At 43.4% G+C, this 15,441-nt stretch overlaps 3 protein-coding genes across 5 annotated transcripts in view; 1 reads left to right on the top strand and 2 right to left on the bottom strand.

Moving 5' to 3' along the window:
- On the bottom strand, positions 1-4,805 carry LOC117649035. The gene is made up of 7 exons (XM_034391403.1): positions 4,369-4,805; positions 3,950-4,277; positions 3,635-3,868; positions 3,261-3,546; positions 3,076-3,141; positions 448-2,967; positions 1-52 (listed from the first exon to the last, which is right to left on the bottom strand). Exons 1-6 carry the CDS (start codon positions 4,680-4,682, stop codon positions 2,732-2,734), a joined length of 1,464 nt encoding a protein of 487 aa, XP_034247294.1. The 5' UTR covers positions 4,683-4,805; the 3' UTR covers positions 1-52; positions 448-2,731.
- LOC117649550 overlaps positions 1-15,441 on the bottom strand; it is a 241,660-nt gene that overhangs the window by 152,325 nt on the left and 73,894 nt on the right. The gene's annotated exons all lie outside the window — the stretch shown is intronic.
- LOC117649033 (pollen-specific leucine-rich repeat extensin-like protein 2) lies at positions 4,896-9,067 on the top strand. Of its 3 annotated transcripts, none has more exons than XM_034391401.1 (7): positions 4,896-5,352; positions 5,711-5,827; positions 6,205-6,774; positions 6,846-6,896; positions 6,980-7,034; positions 7,279-7,358; positions 7,510-9,067. In XM_034391401.1, the coding sequence occupies exons 1-7, from the start codon at positions 4,930-4,932 to the stop codon at positions 7,741-7,743; spliced, it is 1,530 nt and encodes a 509-aa protein (XP_034247292.1). In that variant the 5' UTR covers positions 4,896-4,929; the 3' UTR covers positions 7,744-9,067. The 3 variants fall into 3 exon arrangements, with proteins under 3 accessions (XP_034247292.1, XP_034247291.1, XP_034247293.1); XM_034391400.1 differs by having other exon boundaries at positions 7,276-7,358; XM_034391402.1 differs by lacking the exon at positions 7,279-7,358 and having other exon boundaries at positions 7,510-7,640.

Here is a 15,441-nt window from a genome sequence, read left to right as displayed (position 1 = left end):
CTCTCCACTTCAGCAGAAAATAGCGCCTTAAGAACGCCAATAGCTGGATCATCTGTAGATCACAATTATACATTCAATCAATAAGATGCAATAATTTCTGCAACTTGATTACTCCCACGATGCTGGAATTAAGCCATCGCGGACATGAACACTATGCATATCTCGTAGGTCAAGTCTGATAAACTAAATACAGGAAAATGTTGAGGAGCAAGACAGGTGCAAACCATGACGACTGTGTCCCCTGGGGCGACTACCTCGTAAAGACTGACAAAATGATGTTTAAATTAAAAGCCGATTGACCAATAAGTGCCCCAAATAGGACTATACTTAAAATTTTTTTAAAAAATCCACATACAAGCTATAACATACAAGCAATATACAAGCACATCAAGCAATAACCTCTTGATTCTCGAGTTTAACAAACGACTACTTCTGAATAAATATTACCGTCCAGGATATCCATTGTAGCATTAGAATCGGCCATAACTTCTAGCCTAGTCGCTGAAATTAATACTTAAAAAGGGAAAATGCAGTATAAATAAGCAGTGTGAGGCGGGCACCAGTAGTAATGTCGATGGTCGCTTCCCTCCAATGCATCCAAATTTTGCCTACACCGCCGGTTTCCTCTCGCGACGGTCATTTGTTCTTGTCGTTAAATGAACGTTGTTACCAACTTACTTGCAACGCTAATAATTCAAACTACAACGCGTCTTCCCTGAAAAAAAAAAGAAATAGACTGAATATTTTTTAAACCTTATGTTCTCTGATTTAAGTCTAAATAATTTTGATACACATCAGAAAATCGCCAGAAGGTAGGCTGTTGGCAATAGGTGCGTGCGACAAATGACAGACGACACGCCCGTTTCAAATCAAAGATGATATTTTAATTACCTCTATTCACTGGGTAACACTTTCACGTTTAATTTTTACAAAATTGTCCTTTTAAGGTATTTTTCTTCTAAATGTCTCCCTCTCAGCTCCCTCAAACTTCATTTTACTGAAAGGAAGGAAAAGGAACTGAAAACACCAAGTCATTTTGTTTTTTAATCATCACTTTTATGTATTAGAGACATTTTGTTAAACCTTGTTTTCCATTGACAAAATTTGTGCTTTTTTGCTTAGGTTCCATCCTTGTTGACACTCAAATGCAAAACAGAAATATTGGATTTGATTTCCAGAGGCAGTTGGTTTGGAATTTAGGAGACAAAAGTAATCTGCAGTTTGCTTATTTGTATCTACTATGCCTTTAGTTTCTGCACGACCAATAAATGTTTTGGCTTTTTGTTTTGTTACTAGGATTCTCATTTTATTGTTGGAAGTATCGGTAACTTGAAGATTTATTGCAACATGTACTTGTATAAGTATCAAAGTGTATAGTAGAAATAGTGATAAAATAAAATTCTCACCATCCCAGTTTTTTAACTGAGCTCTTAAAGTTTGAAAAATCTATTTGCAGTATTGCATTATTTTGTTTCTCTCAATAACCTTTCACTATGTAGCATAGGTGCCTCAAACTAAATTAAGAAATACACATCAGAAAACACATTCAAAGGCCTGAGCCTGCTAGCAGGCTTAACAGTGAGAAGTTGCTGAAGACCAAGCTGAAAATGAACCCTCTCAGACTGCTCAGAAGTTGATGGCATATACAGCTACTAGTTGTTAATTATACGCAACGAATAACAAATATATAAGCATACTGAGCCATGGCATTGCTCCAAGTGATGTTCAGATCCAAGTTATCTGACCTTCAATAACATTCTAATTTTACACTCATGCATACATTCCAATTAAAATGTGGGTAATAAAAGAGTAGGATTAGATTTTCATATTGAATACCAGGCACACCAGAGTGTTTCCATAATATTCTGTATGCACACGCTTCCATGGTATGATACCATCTCATTAAAATTGAAGCTTGCAAGGGGCATCAGACATTTTCCATAAATAGAACCAATTCAACCTTTGCCAGTTTAAACAGTTACAAAACTAGAAAAAAAAAGTCAGGATTGGGGCATGAGACTTGACTAAGAAAGCAGCTGGGAATGCTCAAAAGTTCTTGTTGCATCTGCTTAAAATTTGAAATCCATGGCATTGGCACACTAAAGATTTGGATACTTAAAAAAAAAGGGCAACATTAAAATTAGATAGCCTGTGTTCAAGCATTATGTTCCTCACGGCAGCTATAGGAAACCAGATTATTATTATTACAAATTTAGAACTCAAAACAAAAAAGGCAAAAGCTTTTACTGAAAGAAAAAGCATTAATATAAGCCTCACGACCAAAGCACCCCTGCAATTGACATTTTGTGACAAAAGATATTAACTTGACAGATAAATCTAAAATTTATTTTACATCAACTATACCAGTCCTCCGCTCAGAATGAATGAAAAATGCAAAGGTAAACAAAGTAACAGATGAGCTTCCTATGCATGAAACACTAAACATTGCGAACACGGCAGTGCAAAGAAACATAATCAATGAAGGGCTTCATTAAAAATTATAACAGAGAACAGTATCTTGACCGGTGTGAAATACAGCAATGCAGTCCAAGTAAGCAGATTAAGAAAGAGTATTGCATGAAACTGAGCGTACAAACTAATTTGTTACTGTCAAACACAAGATTGATAAAATGTTTTAAAATGTGTAATGGTTTGGCTCATTAACATTCAAACACTTGGTACATACAACATTAATTCACTGCCACTCAACCATCTGAAAGTTTATCCAAATTCAAGCTTCAGCAACTGCTCTATCATAAGCATTGTCAAAGGTATGAGCAGCAGCAACCAAGAAGCGCAGGATTGCTGCATCTCTGTCACCCGGGGGGTTTCTGATTGCTCGAAACAGGTTCCTGAGTCGATTGTCGAGAAAAATGGCTGACAGCCTGCGTCCTCTGTTTGGCTTGTCTCCTCCAATTAAGGCCATCACATCGGCATAAGCATTGGCCTCCATAGAGGCCAATCCATCTGCAACACCAGGAGAAAATTTAACAAAATGCTACGTAAACACAAACTTGCACCATAAGATAAGGCAAACATATGAGGCAAAAAGCCTTTGCAGCGCAGGAGGCTTACCAATGAAGTTATATGTGTTTGGATGGTCTACACCAACTAAGTTGGACAGCATCTTGTTATGACTCTCTGTGGGTGGACAAATTGATTTTTATAATCAGTGTTTAAAAAATGCAGCAAACCAACCAGAGTCCAGAATTACAACTATTGTCTCAGCCTGGCTGTAATCATATCATAATAACACTCACCTGAGGTGTTATTGGTGCGATGGAAAGATCCAAAGACACACATCCAGCGCCTGCGGATGGGATGGTAAACCCAGTATCGCCTAACGTAACCAATGAATGTTCTCATGTTCCGGTACACCCGCAAACCATGATCCATGGTTACCTGCACTACTATCCGAAAGCCCCTTCTGATATACCTTACTGGCAGCAGAGCCAAGGCAGAGAAGAGTTTCATCAGTTCAGAATAGGGCTCATCTCTCAACAGTCTGGTCATATTACATCTTTCCTTCGCATATCGAACTTCAGTCTAAAAAAAACCCAGACAAAATAGATATGCCACATTAAAAGTCAACAATTAATTGAACACATTGTTAAGACAAGGAAATGAAACTCACTTGAACTAGATGAAAGAAGCAGCCTTGTTGATGAACATCAGGAAATACAGTACCAAATGCCCTGCGCGTTGCTTGCTCAAAGTCAGTTATGATCCTTTGAAGGTTGGGTGCTCCTCGTAACATAAGTCGTATGGTTCTGAGAACAGCTTCATATGCTGCTGTTGTGCGCCGCTGCATCAAAACCCAACCTAGGGGTATGACTGTGTGGTCCCAATTACCCACTATAGAAAAAACCTAATGAACCAGAACGCAAATATCATTAGCACAAAGCCAAATATAAAGTAAATTAATCACATAAACAAAGTAATTGAGTACCTGAGAAGCTAGATCTAGTTGCTCTATAGCTGGCAGCACTTTGAAAGTTCCGTCTGCAAACAGAATGTTTAATGACTGTGCCACTAAAGCCATACGCCTCGACATGAAAATGATGTGATGGGAACCGTCAGCGGCCGTCACACTTCCAGCATATAGACTGTCTCGGGCATCATTGGTAGCCGATATGACTTGGTACCGCGGGTCTTGCAGAATGCCAGTGAGCTCCTGCAGGGTTGCTGGCGGAGGCGGATACATCCTGGACCTGGCCCGTTGCATCGCTGGTCGAATTTTCGACAGCCTTAGTCGTAACTGCACTTGTACAGGATACCTATATCAGCACACAGTTCAAATAATTGTGAGTAGTGGTAATCAGAACACGAAGTTTGAAACTAATCTGCTGCACTAATGACAAGGCTCACCCTCTGCTTTCTTGCACAAGAATTCTTCGAAATGACACAAATTCTAAACTCCTGCATCTTTGCAAGATTCTTCGGCGCAATTCTAAATACAAAGGGTAAAATCTGTCTCTTCTGTGGTTGTGATGACCAGTGTGAAGAAAACCCCTCCATCTGTCACACAAAGCCCGGCCAGAGCATTGTTTCTTCACACATTTTAAATACATCGTACCCTTCTTGAACACATTTCTCCTGTAATGCCATCCGTCTCCAACGTGGTAAAGCCATGAACGTGGCTGCGTGCCTCTGCATTTTCTAATTCTGTTGAGAGCCACCATGGTAAAATACTTGCAACGATACGAGCAGACGGAAAATAGATTCTTCTTCACGAAAGCAACAGTAGACTACCGATTGTCGATTGTTAAGCTGGAAGGTTAGCCAACGTTTAAAAACAAAAGCAATACAACGTTTTTACACGATGTTGAGTGCCTTGTTACCTCATCTTATGATTTGACAGCTATGTGCCAGTGAAACTATTTTGTTCAACTTCAGAACTTCAAATATTTGCTTTAATAATTATTTTATATGACTTCCGGCATTCCCTTCCACTGTTGCCATATTTACAGGTGGGTAGGTTGTTCAAACTGGCCAGCCCCCTTCTGGCTCCGGTTTGGAAATTTGATCAGTTCGTTGCGTGCCTGCGCCGAGAGCGAACGCCATAACCGTTTTTTCTTTGCGTGCCTGCTAGAGAAGTGTTGTCGGCCGGCCATGGACCCGCCACGCCATATCGTCACCACAGGCTTCACCACGCCGCAGCCACCCGTCTACATATTCACCGCACCGCCACCACAGCCACCATGTGGAGTGCCGCCGCCGTTCGCCTATCATCCACCTCCAACTCCAACGCCGTACTTTTCTGTGCCTCCACCAACCCTAAGTGTTCCGCCGCCTACCTATCCCTCCTGGACTGTGGAGGAGACTACCACAACCACAGTCCGTCGAGTGATGGTGTGTACTCTTAGTATTGAAAATTCTTTCCTGGGCCCATAGCGCATGTCTCCATTGGTTTGATGCTAATCTAGTTGGTAACCTCTTGGGTACTCTTGGAAGGCAAACTGGAAATTCTTGTAGTAGCCCCACAATGGCCGTGGGCGGACCCAGCTTCAGGGGGCACTTCTCTTTCGGAGAATGTATTTATTTCGACGAAAATTGTGACATCATGGTGAATTTGTAGCGAATTTATGGGATAGGGGCTAAACCAGACGTTACAGAGCCCTGATCCGACGGCTGAGGCCTGAAGCCCGTGTTCCGCGGCCATTGTGGGACCACCTTAAACCCTTTGTTTTTTTTTTCGGTTTTTCCACAGACCTTTGGCGCTGCCCCACCCCCGCTTGCTCAAGGGTGGACCGTCCCACCACCGCTTGCTCAAGGTTGGACCGCCACTCCCCCGCTCAGAGCTGCACCTGCAACTCTAGTCACAGAGGTAAGCAAAGTGAAGTTCTTAGAATGAAATCGAAGTCCTTCACATTGCTTGACTTAATCTTTTATTAGTTTTCACTCTTAATGGCAGTTAAATGTTAAGGCGTACTTATTGCCTGTTTGTTGGACTGTGGTGAAAGGACAAAATTAATGTAAACCTTCTTGTACTCAAAATTGATGGGGATTTTGGCTCCTACTGAGTGTTAAAGTTCATCTCTGAGGGAAAAAGATATCTTGATATAAATATTCCAGTATATAGTGATTTTCACTGTAATCTTAATTTCTGGTTGACTTAATTTCGTTTGAAATATGTAATGTTGTGTGTTGTCCTAATGTTGCGGTTCCCTCCCTATCACAACTTTGGTATGTCCTTTGTTTCAGATAACAGATGTGACCAATGAGGCAGAGGCAGAGCCAGTCTTAGCTTCCCACATTGTAGCTGCTTCCACACCTGCCTCAGAGGGCACATCAGAGGCAGGCGGCGCTGTCTCAATGGGCACATCACAGGCAGGCGGAGCTGTCTCAATGGGCACATCACAGGCAGGCGGAGCTGTCTCAATGGGCACATCACAGGCAGGCGGAGCTGTCTCAAAGGGCACATCACAGGCAGGCGGAGCTGTCTCAATGGGCACATCACAGGCAGGCGGAGCTGTCTCAATGGGCACATCACAGGCAGGCGGAGCTGTCTCAATGGCCACATCACAGGCAGGCGGAGCTGTCTCAATGGGCACATCACAGGCAGGCGGAGCTGTCTCAACTGCCCACGTTGCTGTGGCAAGTGTAGCTCCCACAGCTGGGCACAGGGCTGTGCGGGCATCAGCACGCCTTGCCCGACCAGCTGGGCCGTCCAAACCAGAACCAGCAGAACCTGTAGCTGGACCCTCCAGGCCGTCGACGAGGTCCTCGTCCAAGCGGGACCCAATCGACAAACTCCACGATGAGATTGACGCTGTAAGATTTATCAGCTGATTTTCTTGTCACTTAATGTGCGACAATTTTTTGTAACTGAAACTTTATTGCAGATGTTAACGTCTTATCCGGGAAATGCAAGGGATGCCCCCAAGAAAAAGAAGGTATTATTCACAATTTATTTTTTTATTCACTGCTTGGGTTGCTGCGACTATAATCTCTTCTAATATTGAATATTCTGTTTCAGGTTAAATTTATTGACTCTGACTCATCAGATGAGGATGAGTTGGAACCTGCAAAACGTAAGTATAATTTCAAGTACTCTTGCAATTATTCTTTAGCAAAACCATTATCAGAACATTTTTAAGAGCACACAAATTAGTGGTGTGATTAGTTTTATTTTGCCTTATTCATTTTTAAACACGCAATGTTCAGCTATGTTTATAATCTTCATTATTTTATGCTCCAATGAAATGGTTTGCATCTTTCGATTACTCTTTAAAAATCGTTTGGGTTTCTATTTTTATTTTTGCATTGCAACAGCAGTATTGAAACATTGCGACAGCCCAATAGTCATTACTGATACGGACGACTCTCATCCGGGCAGTTCAGAAGAATCTGATGTGGTATGCCTCTCTGATAGCCCTTCGTTCAACATAGATATTTTGACATTTTCAAAAATTAACCTCATAGTTTCAGAAACATTAGCCTGACAGTCTGATGATGATCCAAATGATCTGATAAAACCTTACTTAACAATTGCCTTTCTGTTGCCAGGACGAAAGTGAGGATAAGAGGGTTCCACGCGAAGAGGAATTGAAAGCAGATATCTGCTGCATAGAACTGGAGGAGCTAAACAGGGAATCAGAAATTATGAGGTGCTACCCATGCACCTGTGCAAAAGCATGTGTAGAACATGCCGTGGGATGGTTGAAAGACAATCGCACTTGCTATCACTGCCGCACACCAATCACTGATTGCGAAGCAGTGCCTAATTATTATAGGTTCTAGATTGTGTTTTCTTCCGTTACTACAGTAATTATATTGCACCATGCTCTTAGTACCAGTCATTTGGGGCAAGTAATTTTTGTTTTTATTTTAATTGGTGTCTTCTTATTTTCTTAAATAGCAGAATTTTTCTTATCAAAGGTTTTTGTAAAATAATTTTTCTGTGCTCTATTGGTTTCCCTGTTCAAGAACTATTTGCATTCGCAGTTACATAAACCAAATATGTTGGTACCTTAACATTTTATGGTTATAAAAAAGTTTCGGAAAGCTCTTCTTTGGGGCGGGTAATTTTTGTGGGCCTTGCCTTTTATTGTCCTTGGTAGGCTTGTTCAATCAAGTGGCTTTTGTTTTTCAAATATAATTTTTAGTGTTATATGAGGAAAGATTCAAATTGTGAATTGTTGCTCTGTTCAGAGGAATTGAAAGCAGATCGTGTTTTCTTCCGTTACTTCAGTAATTATATTGCACCATGCTCTTAGTACCAGTCATTTGGGGCAAGTAATTTTTGTTTTTATTTTAATTGGTGTCTTCTTATTTTCTTAAATAGCAGAATTTTTCTTATCAAAGGTTTTTGTAAAATAATTTTTCTGTGCTCTATTGGTTTCCCTGTTCAAGAACTATTTGCATTCGCAGTTACATAAACCAAATATGTTGGTACCTTAACATTTTATGGTTATAAAAAAGTTTCGGAAAGCTCTTCTTTGGGGCGGGTAATTTTTGTGGGCCTTGCCTTTTATTGTCCTTGGTAGGCTTGTTCAATCAAGTGGCTTTTTTTTTCAAATATAATTTTTAGTGTTATATGAGGAAAGATTCAAATTGTGAATTGTTGCTCTGTTCAGTAAGAACCACAGTTCAGAACCGCAGTTATTTTTTGTTTCATTTTTTATGTTTTGTATTTTAATAGTTGACTCAGAACAGTAATAAAATGTTTGCGATCATGAGTATTATTTTATTTTCTTTTACATTTGCCAAAAAATGGTAGATCAACTCTATTTGTAGCAGGTGTGATTGCACTAGGCAAAATCTCACGCCATGTAGATCTTCATTTATTAATTCATCACTTATCGGTTGCTGTCTCAAAGTCTTCAAAAGTGGGAGGGACAAACCGGTGGTGTGAACCAGGAAATAAATGATCACATATACTGTAGAGAAGTTACGATATTGATTTATGCTGGCACATCAAGTACTCCATCAAAGCACCAAAAACAAAGCAACAGAATACAATAAAAGAAATACTAAAAAACAATACATACAGTGACAGTCCAAAGGCCGGAAAAGGAAAGAATATGAAATGAGTTTTGTTAAAGTATCATTATGATGGAAGGGAGGGCTCTTATTCCACCCCACTAGTTGGCTCACACTAACATCACCACCACCCTTACACACACAGTTAATTTCAGTTTTCTGATATTTGTTTCAAACCAGATTGGAAGGCAGCATCACTTTGTCCATCTATGATAAACAACAAGTGGTTTAGGGCCTGGCAAGCAGTCATTAATACCACATTTGGTTTGCATCTGTAGAGACCAATAAAAGCACTCATTTTGTTGCTTATGAAAAGGACTGAAATACTACAAGAGTGATACATGAGGCATGAACCAAAATAAAAGTTGCAACTGATACAAGAAAAGAACTCATAATGAAAAATATTGACACAATCTGCTGATTGCTGATATCACTCAGGTGAGCTTGCAATAATTTAAATTCAGTACCATAAGACTGGAATAAAAATGACTAAGGATAAGGAAAGACAGAGGCATGAAATGACCAATCGTCACTGAAACACATCTTACACATCAAACACCGTGTTCAACCAAAGAAATAAGGAAAGGCTAAATTGCGAGTTTTGGAAGTTAAATGCCACTACCAAACAGCATTAAAATTTCATGGCTAATTTAAAGAAAACATGCCCAATGTTGCCATTCCACAGGCATTTTGTCTGATGTTTAAACACCATGTAAAAGTACAGGTAATTTAAAAATAAAGAAAAAGACTTACAATGTCAAACAAACCACAAATAAAGCAACAACAAAGAATATCAAAGAGCAAAGAAAGACTATTGCTTTCTCAATGACATACGACTTTGTCCTCCAAATTTGTAAAGTTAATTAATTAATTATTTCATTCATTCATTCGTCCATTTATTCACTAATGGATGTCAAACTAGAGGGAGAGCTGGTTGAATCATGAATCGAGGAAGAAGCAGTACCACTTAAAAATATTTTCACTCTGCATTGCAATGTGAGTATCGCTTGTATTTGAAACACTTAATTCCCATAAAAGTTATACTTAGACAAGGCAGGGAGCAATACATACAGTGCTTAAGTACAGAGGCATAGCAAAGGCACAGAGAAAATAGAAACATAAGTCATTTTGCTAAAGGAATTGAATCTCACTACCCCACTAGTTAAGTTCAGTTCAATGATTCCTGCTTGAAGCCAGAAATATAACAGGAGTAATACATGAGGACTGAATTAAGATGAACCGTAATTTAACATGCACATCAAATACTAAATATATCCAAAAGTCAGATACAAAACTGACAAAGTCTGTTCTAAAAATGCTATCTTACAAATAGCCCTCCTGGGAAACAAACCAAATGAACCCATGCTCATTCCTGGGAAGTTACTACTGTCGCTCAAACTCTGAGGGCAAACTTTCACAAAAAAATCTTTAAAACGGTTGCATTACCAGTATGAAATTCAAGTTTCCCATTAATAGTCTTGTCATCTGATTTAAAGAAAAACCAAGCAAGGAGCTTTGAACTAAATGAAGACTACAGTTGCTAAAGAAATAAACCATTGTTCAGTATAAACAATTTTATCTGAAATTGAGTGTCTTTGCCAGGAAAAATTGTCAACTCCCCTAGAATAATTAAAACAAAAGAGATTATTACTAAGTCTTTATCTGCCCCAAGTTCAACAGAGTCAGGAGGTCCTGGGCAGCAAGATAAGACAGAGAGACAAAAAATTTGACAATGTGACATGGGCACTCACCCAGCCAATGTTAAGAAACCATCTTTAGGACTATCTCAGGCCACATCAGAACAATATGATACGCCTCGATACACTAATATGATCCAATACAGTTTGTACTTTGCTCTCTTATATCTCAAGTAAATAGTTGTGATTACTGTAATCAAAACCCACTAGCACTTACATTCAAACAAAAGGAACGTGGTTTGTTTAAATATTTAGATATGGACTACACTATGTGGGGAAAATGTCACTGTGGAAGCAGCCGAGCAAAGCCGTTGGAGGAGAAGAAGCCTGAAGCAGTCCCGAAGCGTTGTCATCTCTTTTTTGAACATGATCCAGACTACACGATCCAGCTCCAGAAAGTTTCGATAGCCTTTGACAAACCCTGAGAGAAGAAAAAGTTACAAATAAAAATATTACCTAAAATCGAAAAAGAATAATATTACAGACACAATGAAACAAACCTTATGGCAAAGTTGTCAGGGTTATTGATGTGACGAGTTGGAGTAGACTTGGTGGAATCACAACACTCAAGCGAACAGATTCAGCACTCCCCTTGCAGCCACCTGCAATAAGAAACAGAATGAATCCATTCGATTGTTCATACTTGAAAACAGAAATTGTACGCTTCGAATGAATGTGAAGCAAATATAGCAGCTTCTGACTTGCCACATAATATCTTTATGAATACATATTGAATGATCATGCGTATGATATTGCATGCAGGGGAAAATAAAGAAAACCTAACTATTTCTACATTGCCAGAACAGTGAAAAATTCACCATGAACGAACCTAACCTAAGATGGATATTTGTTTCAACGAAGTATCAGACTATTAAGCTGAACGATTGAAGGGCAGAACGGCAGAACGGCAGAACTAGCAACACGAACTCAACAATGCGCAGTGGCAAAGTAGCTGCCGGCGACTCGTTCAAACTGCATTTTCGTTACCAATTATTAAAAACTTTCTCCCTTCACTTCGGCTGCTCGGCGTTGTTTTTGTTTTTTAGTTTTTGGTGTGCCGACCGAAGAGATTGCACAAGTGTCCGCCACAAAAAGTGGGGCGCGCTGAGAGCGTTCCGGCCGCCGACGTAGTTCTACCGGCGGCCACCACACAAAGATAGAGCGCGCAGCGGACGCTACCTACGACGAGTGCGAAGGGTTGCCTACCTGTAGGGCGCTGGAGGCTTTCCCGCAGCTCTGGCGCCTGGGCACGCATTGGGGAGTAAGCTGGTGAACTGACGACGAATATCTCGGGATGGCGTGTCGTCCGTTCATGTAGTGCCGCCAGAGCTCAGTAAAAATGTCCCCTGCAACAGAGTGGTTGTGAAAAGCATCGCAGAAATGTCCGATAGGGGGGGCGAATACGAACTGAAACGGCATGAGTGGTTGTGGGGGAGAGGAGTAAATACGTTTCTCTTTGCTAGTTATGCGGTTTTCGAGCCCGCAACGTGGAGTCCGCGGTTCAAAGGCCATCAGCAGAGAGAAGCAGTAGTTTCCTCCCCGGAATTCCCTGGACCAACTACGCCTCAGCCCGCGCGCGAGTGCATTGAGCGTGTACGACGCAGACGGGGCCAACAGGTGCGTTTCTGTCAGATGGCATGCGCTCCAAAAAGTGCAGTCGAAAGCGAGAAAAAGTGGCGAGACTGTAAGCCGATAAGTTTAATGACGCTTTCTGACACGATCGAGTCGGAATAGTTCCTACCTCGTTGGAGCGCCCCGCGAAGATTGTCTACCTCTCGGGCGCTTTCAGGCGCGCAGTCTGATTTCGTAGGGGAGGCAACGGAACGAATGTTGAACGCCGATACCTACGATTTGCTGGTGCGGTCGCTGGACTGGCCACGCTCTGGGGATCAGACCAAGACTGCGATGGCTCGAAATCCGAAGCCGCTCCAGAGACCTCCCTTCCGGCGCTCACACTGACAAGCTGGTGGCAAGTACCGGGCAGTTCGCGCGCCGTCCTCTGAAACAGTGTACAGGGTTCTGAAAGCATCGCGGTAAACATCGAGTGCGAAGAAGCAGTGCGAAAGAGAAACAACGGTGCAAAGCCTCAGCGGGGCTGCATGCAGGCAGGGTGATAAACCCAATTTCTCTTTGCACGGGATTCGAGCCGCGGACTGCAGAGTAAGTTACGTCCATTCTGCAGTCCGCGGCTCAGAGACCGTCCTTAGAGAGTAGCGGTGTACCCCATTCCCAGGCTTCCCTCTCGGGCCCACAGCAGCAGTGCACCTAATGCACCCGGTGCATTGAGGGTGCATGCCACATGCAGACCCGACGTAAGGTTGAACGTCCTGTGTTCAGCACCACGAAAGGCGAATAGCGCAAAAAGCACACTGGGCACATCGGATGCGGTTTACCTTGGCGGCTGCAGGCGGGTCGAATGCGTGCGAACTCAAACAGTCGTTTTGCCAGGGCGGAACTCACCTGCACTCCTGCTCCCACTGACGCACCGCGAGCCCCCGAGGCACAAGCAGCCCTCCGGTGCATCAGAAGGCTGTCTTGCAGCCCAGGGGCTTGAACGCGGATGCGCGGGGAGAGGAGTACCCGTACCCGTACCCAACCGCGATTACGAGACCATGCGGACGAACCACTACTCTGAAGGGAGCCCATCCTGCACACACTGCAAGAAAAAGACCGCAACAAAAGTACACAAATTCCTGCCAAATTATTTAACAGGAATTTATTGTACTTTCAAAGTACAGCAATTGTTGTACAAAGTACAATGGGAAACCCGGGATGACGAGTGCTGTGCAGTCCAGGCCTCGTGGTTCGTACAATTCTCGTTGTACTTTCTACAATCTCCGTTGTACTTTTTTGTACAGTTTTTGTTTTACTTGCAGTGCATGAGCAGCATTGTGCGCATCGCTCTCACCTGCTACTGCTTCATTGATACGAAGATACACATGGGAAGAGGTGAGCTGTATTAACAACACTATCATCACTGCAGCAATAAAGTGCGCAGCGCGCACCGCACGCACGCATGCATGCATGTTTCAGGACCAGACCACAACACCTCGCCGCCAATGGGGTGGCGATGATGGTTCACTGCTCTAGCGCCAAAGCGCCGAGCGGTTGGACTTCCCCCATTCCTCCCGACAACGCCTTGCGCAGTCCGTGTGACGGAGCAGGACAGGTCCGGCGGGGCGTCGACCGACAGAGGAGTCTACTCTCGCTACTCTAGCACGGCCTGAACGGCCACTTCGGCTTGCAGGCGTCGGTGCCTTCGGGCAGCGGGGCCACAGCACGTCGACCGTGGCCTCGGCAAAGGAGTTTACTCTAGACCGTCGTTTACTGCATGCTTTACATTAGCGAATGACGGAGGCGGAGTGCGTGTCACGTCTGTTGGTCGAGGGACTTCCCCCTGAATCCGCGACGGCCACCCACCGCCTGGCTGCGGCCGCAACCGCGACCGCGGCGGCCGAATCACCACTGCCACTACTACCGGCGCGCGTCCGGGAGCGTGTCGCATTCGCATTAGTCCCTGCTGCAACGACGCCGAAGACGACATGGCCTCTGGTCGGGACCACGTTCATTGGCCGACTCAGAGGCCTAAGGGAGCTCAGCGCTGCCGCGCAGAGCGCCGTGCACCGCTCTGCAGCAACGCCGTGGCTCCCTGCAGCGGGCTACGACGACGCCCCTCCTGGACAACGGCTTTGTTCAGGTCCTGGAGCGCCGTGAGGCGAGGCGCGGCAGCCACCTGCAGGCCGCCGAACACGCCCTCCTAGCTCACGGCCTTGCGGGCCACCGCTCCTTACCTATAACCTGTGCGCCCTCCTGGACAACGGCTTTGTTCAGGTCCTGGAGCGCCGTGAGGCGAGGCGCGGCAGCCACCTGCAGGCCGCCGAACACGCCCTCCTAGCTCACGGCCTTGCGGGCCACCGCTCCTTACCTAACCTGTGCGCCCTCCTGGACAACGGCTGGTCAGCTCATAAGGCACCTCAAAACGTGGCGTGCGCGGAGGGTCGCAATAAGTCCCAGCGGCGAGGACCGCAACGACGCTGATCCTCAGGGCGCGCACGCCTCCACGCACGTGGAGTGGAATGCTGGTTCCCGGCACTGCGGCCGCCTAGGCGTCCCGGCTTGGAGGGGAAGACCAGCCGACATCGCCTCCCCTAGGGCACGGGAGACGGAGATCACGAACTCGGCCCTGGCCACCTCCACTAAGGTTGGGGCGGGATGACGCCCAGCGGCCGTTTGGAGGTCGCATAAGACGCTCTCCTGGATGACAACCTTGCGGGCCGCGCCAGCGATAACGAGCGGACGCGTGGCGGCCGCTTGCAGCCCTGGCTCGCGGCCTGGCGGACGGCGCAGCAGCAATCAATATTTTTAAACAATATTTTAAACAATATTTTTATTCAACATTTTTATTTAATATTTTTATTCAATATTTTTATTCAATATTTTTATTCAATATTTTTATTCAATATTTTTATTCAATATATTTATTATTTTTTGTTAGATGCAATTTTTAGAACGGCATTTATATTTAAAATCAATATTTCTAATGAATATTTTTATGTTTAACGTTAGTCGCTTTTTTTAAAACAGCAAGTTTATTAAAAATATTAATATTTTATTGGTAGACGCTTTTTTGGTAGACACAATGATGCCATCTCCTGGAATCCTATGCACTGAAAAAATAGGCAACACAGTTAATTTGTTAATTTGATTTTTTTGTACTTTTTAGTAAAGGTACTGACTGTAGAAAAAAATTTAAATTGAT

The sequence above is a fragment of the Thrips palmi genome, unplaced genomic scaffold (genome assembly GCF_012932325.1).
Source record: "Thrips palmi isolate BJ-2018 unplaced genomic scaffold, TpBJ-2018v1 HiC_scaffold_4, whole genome shotgun sequence".
Taxonomy (NCBI): domain Eukaryota; kingdom Metazoa; phylum Arthropoda; class Insecta; order Thysanoptera; family Thripidae; genus Thrips; species Thrips palmi.
Note: the sequence above shows the minus strand (reverse complement) of the source record. Positions and strands in the feature narration are given on the sequence as shown.

Coding starts and splice junctions, on each gene's coding strand:
- LOC117649033 (XM_034391400.1), top strand. CDS start 4,930: ATGACTTCCGGCATTCCCTTCCACTGTTGCCATATTTACAGGTGGGTA. Junction 5,353..5,710: donor CCACAGTCCGTCGAGTGATG/GTGTGTACTCTT, acceptor GTTTTTCCACAG/ACCTTTGGCGCTGCCCCACC. Junction 7,035..7,275: donor TGAGTTGGAACCTGCAAAAC/GTAAGTATAATT, acceptor GCATTGCAACAG/CAGTATTGAAACATTGCGAC.
- LOC117649035 (XM_034391403.1), bottom strand. CDS start 4,682: ATGGTGGCTCTCAACAGAATTAGAAAATGCAGAGGCACGCAGCCACGT. Junction 3,142..3,260: donor TCGCACCAATAACACCTCAG/GTGAGTGTTATT, acceptor GTCCACCCACAG/AGAGTCATAACAAGATGCTG. Junction 2,968..3,075: donor AAACACATATAACTTCATTG/GTAAGCCTCCTG, acceptor CTGGTGTTGCAG/ATGGATTGGCCTCTATGGAG.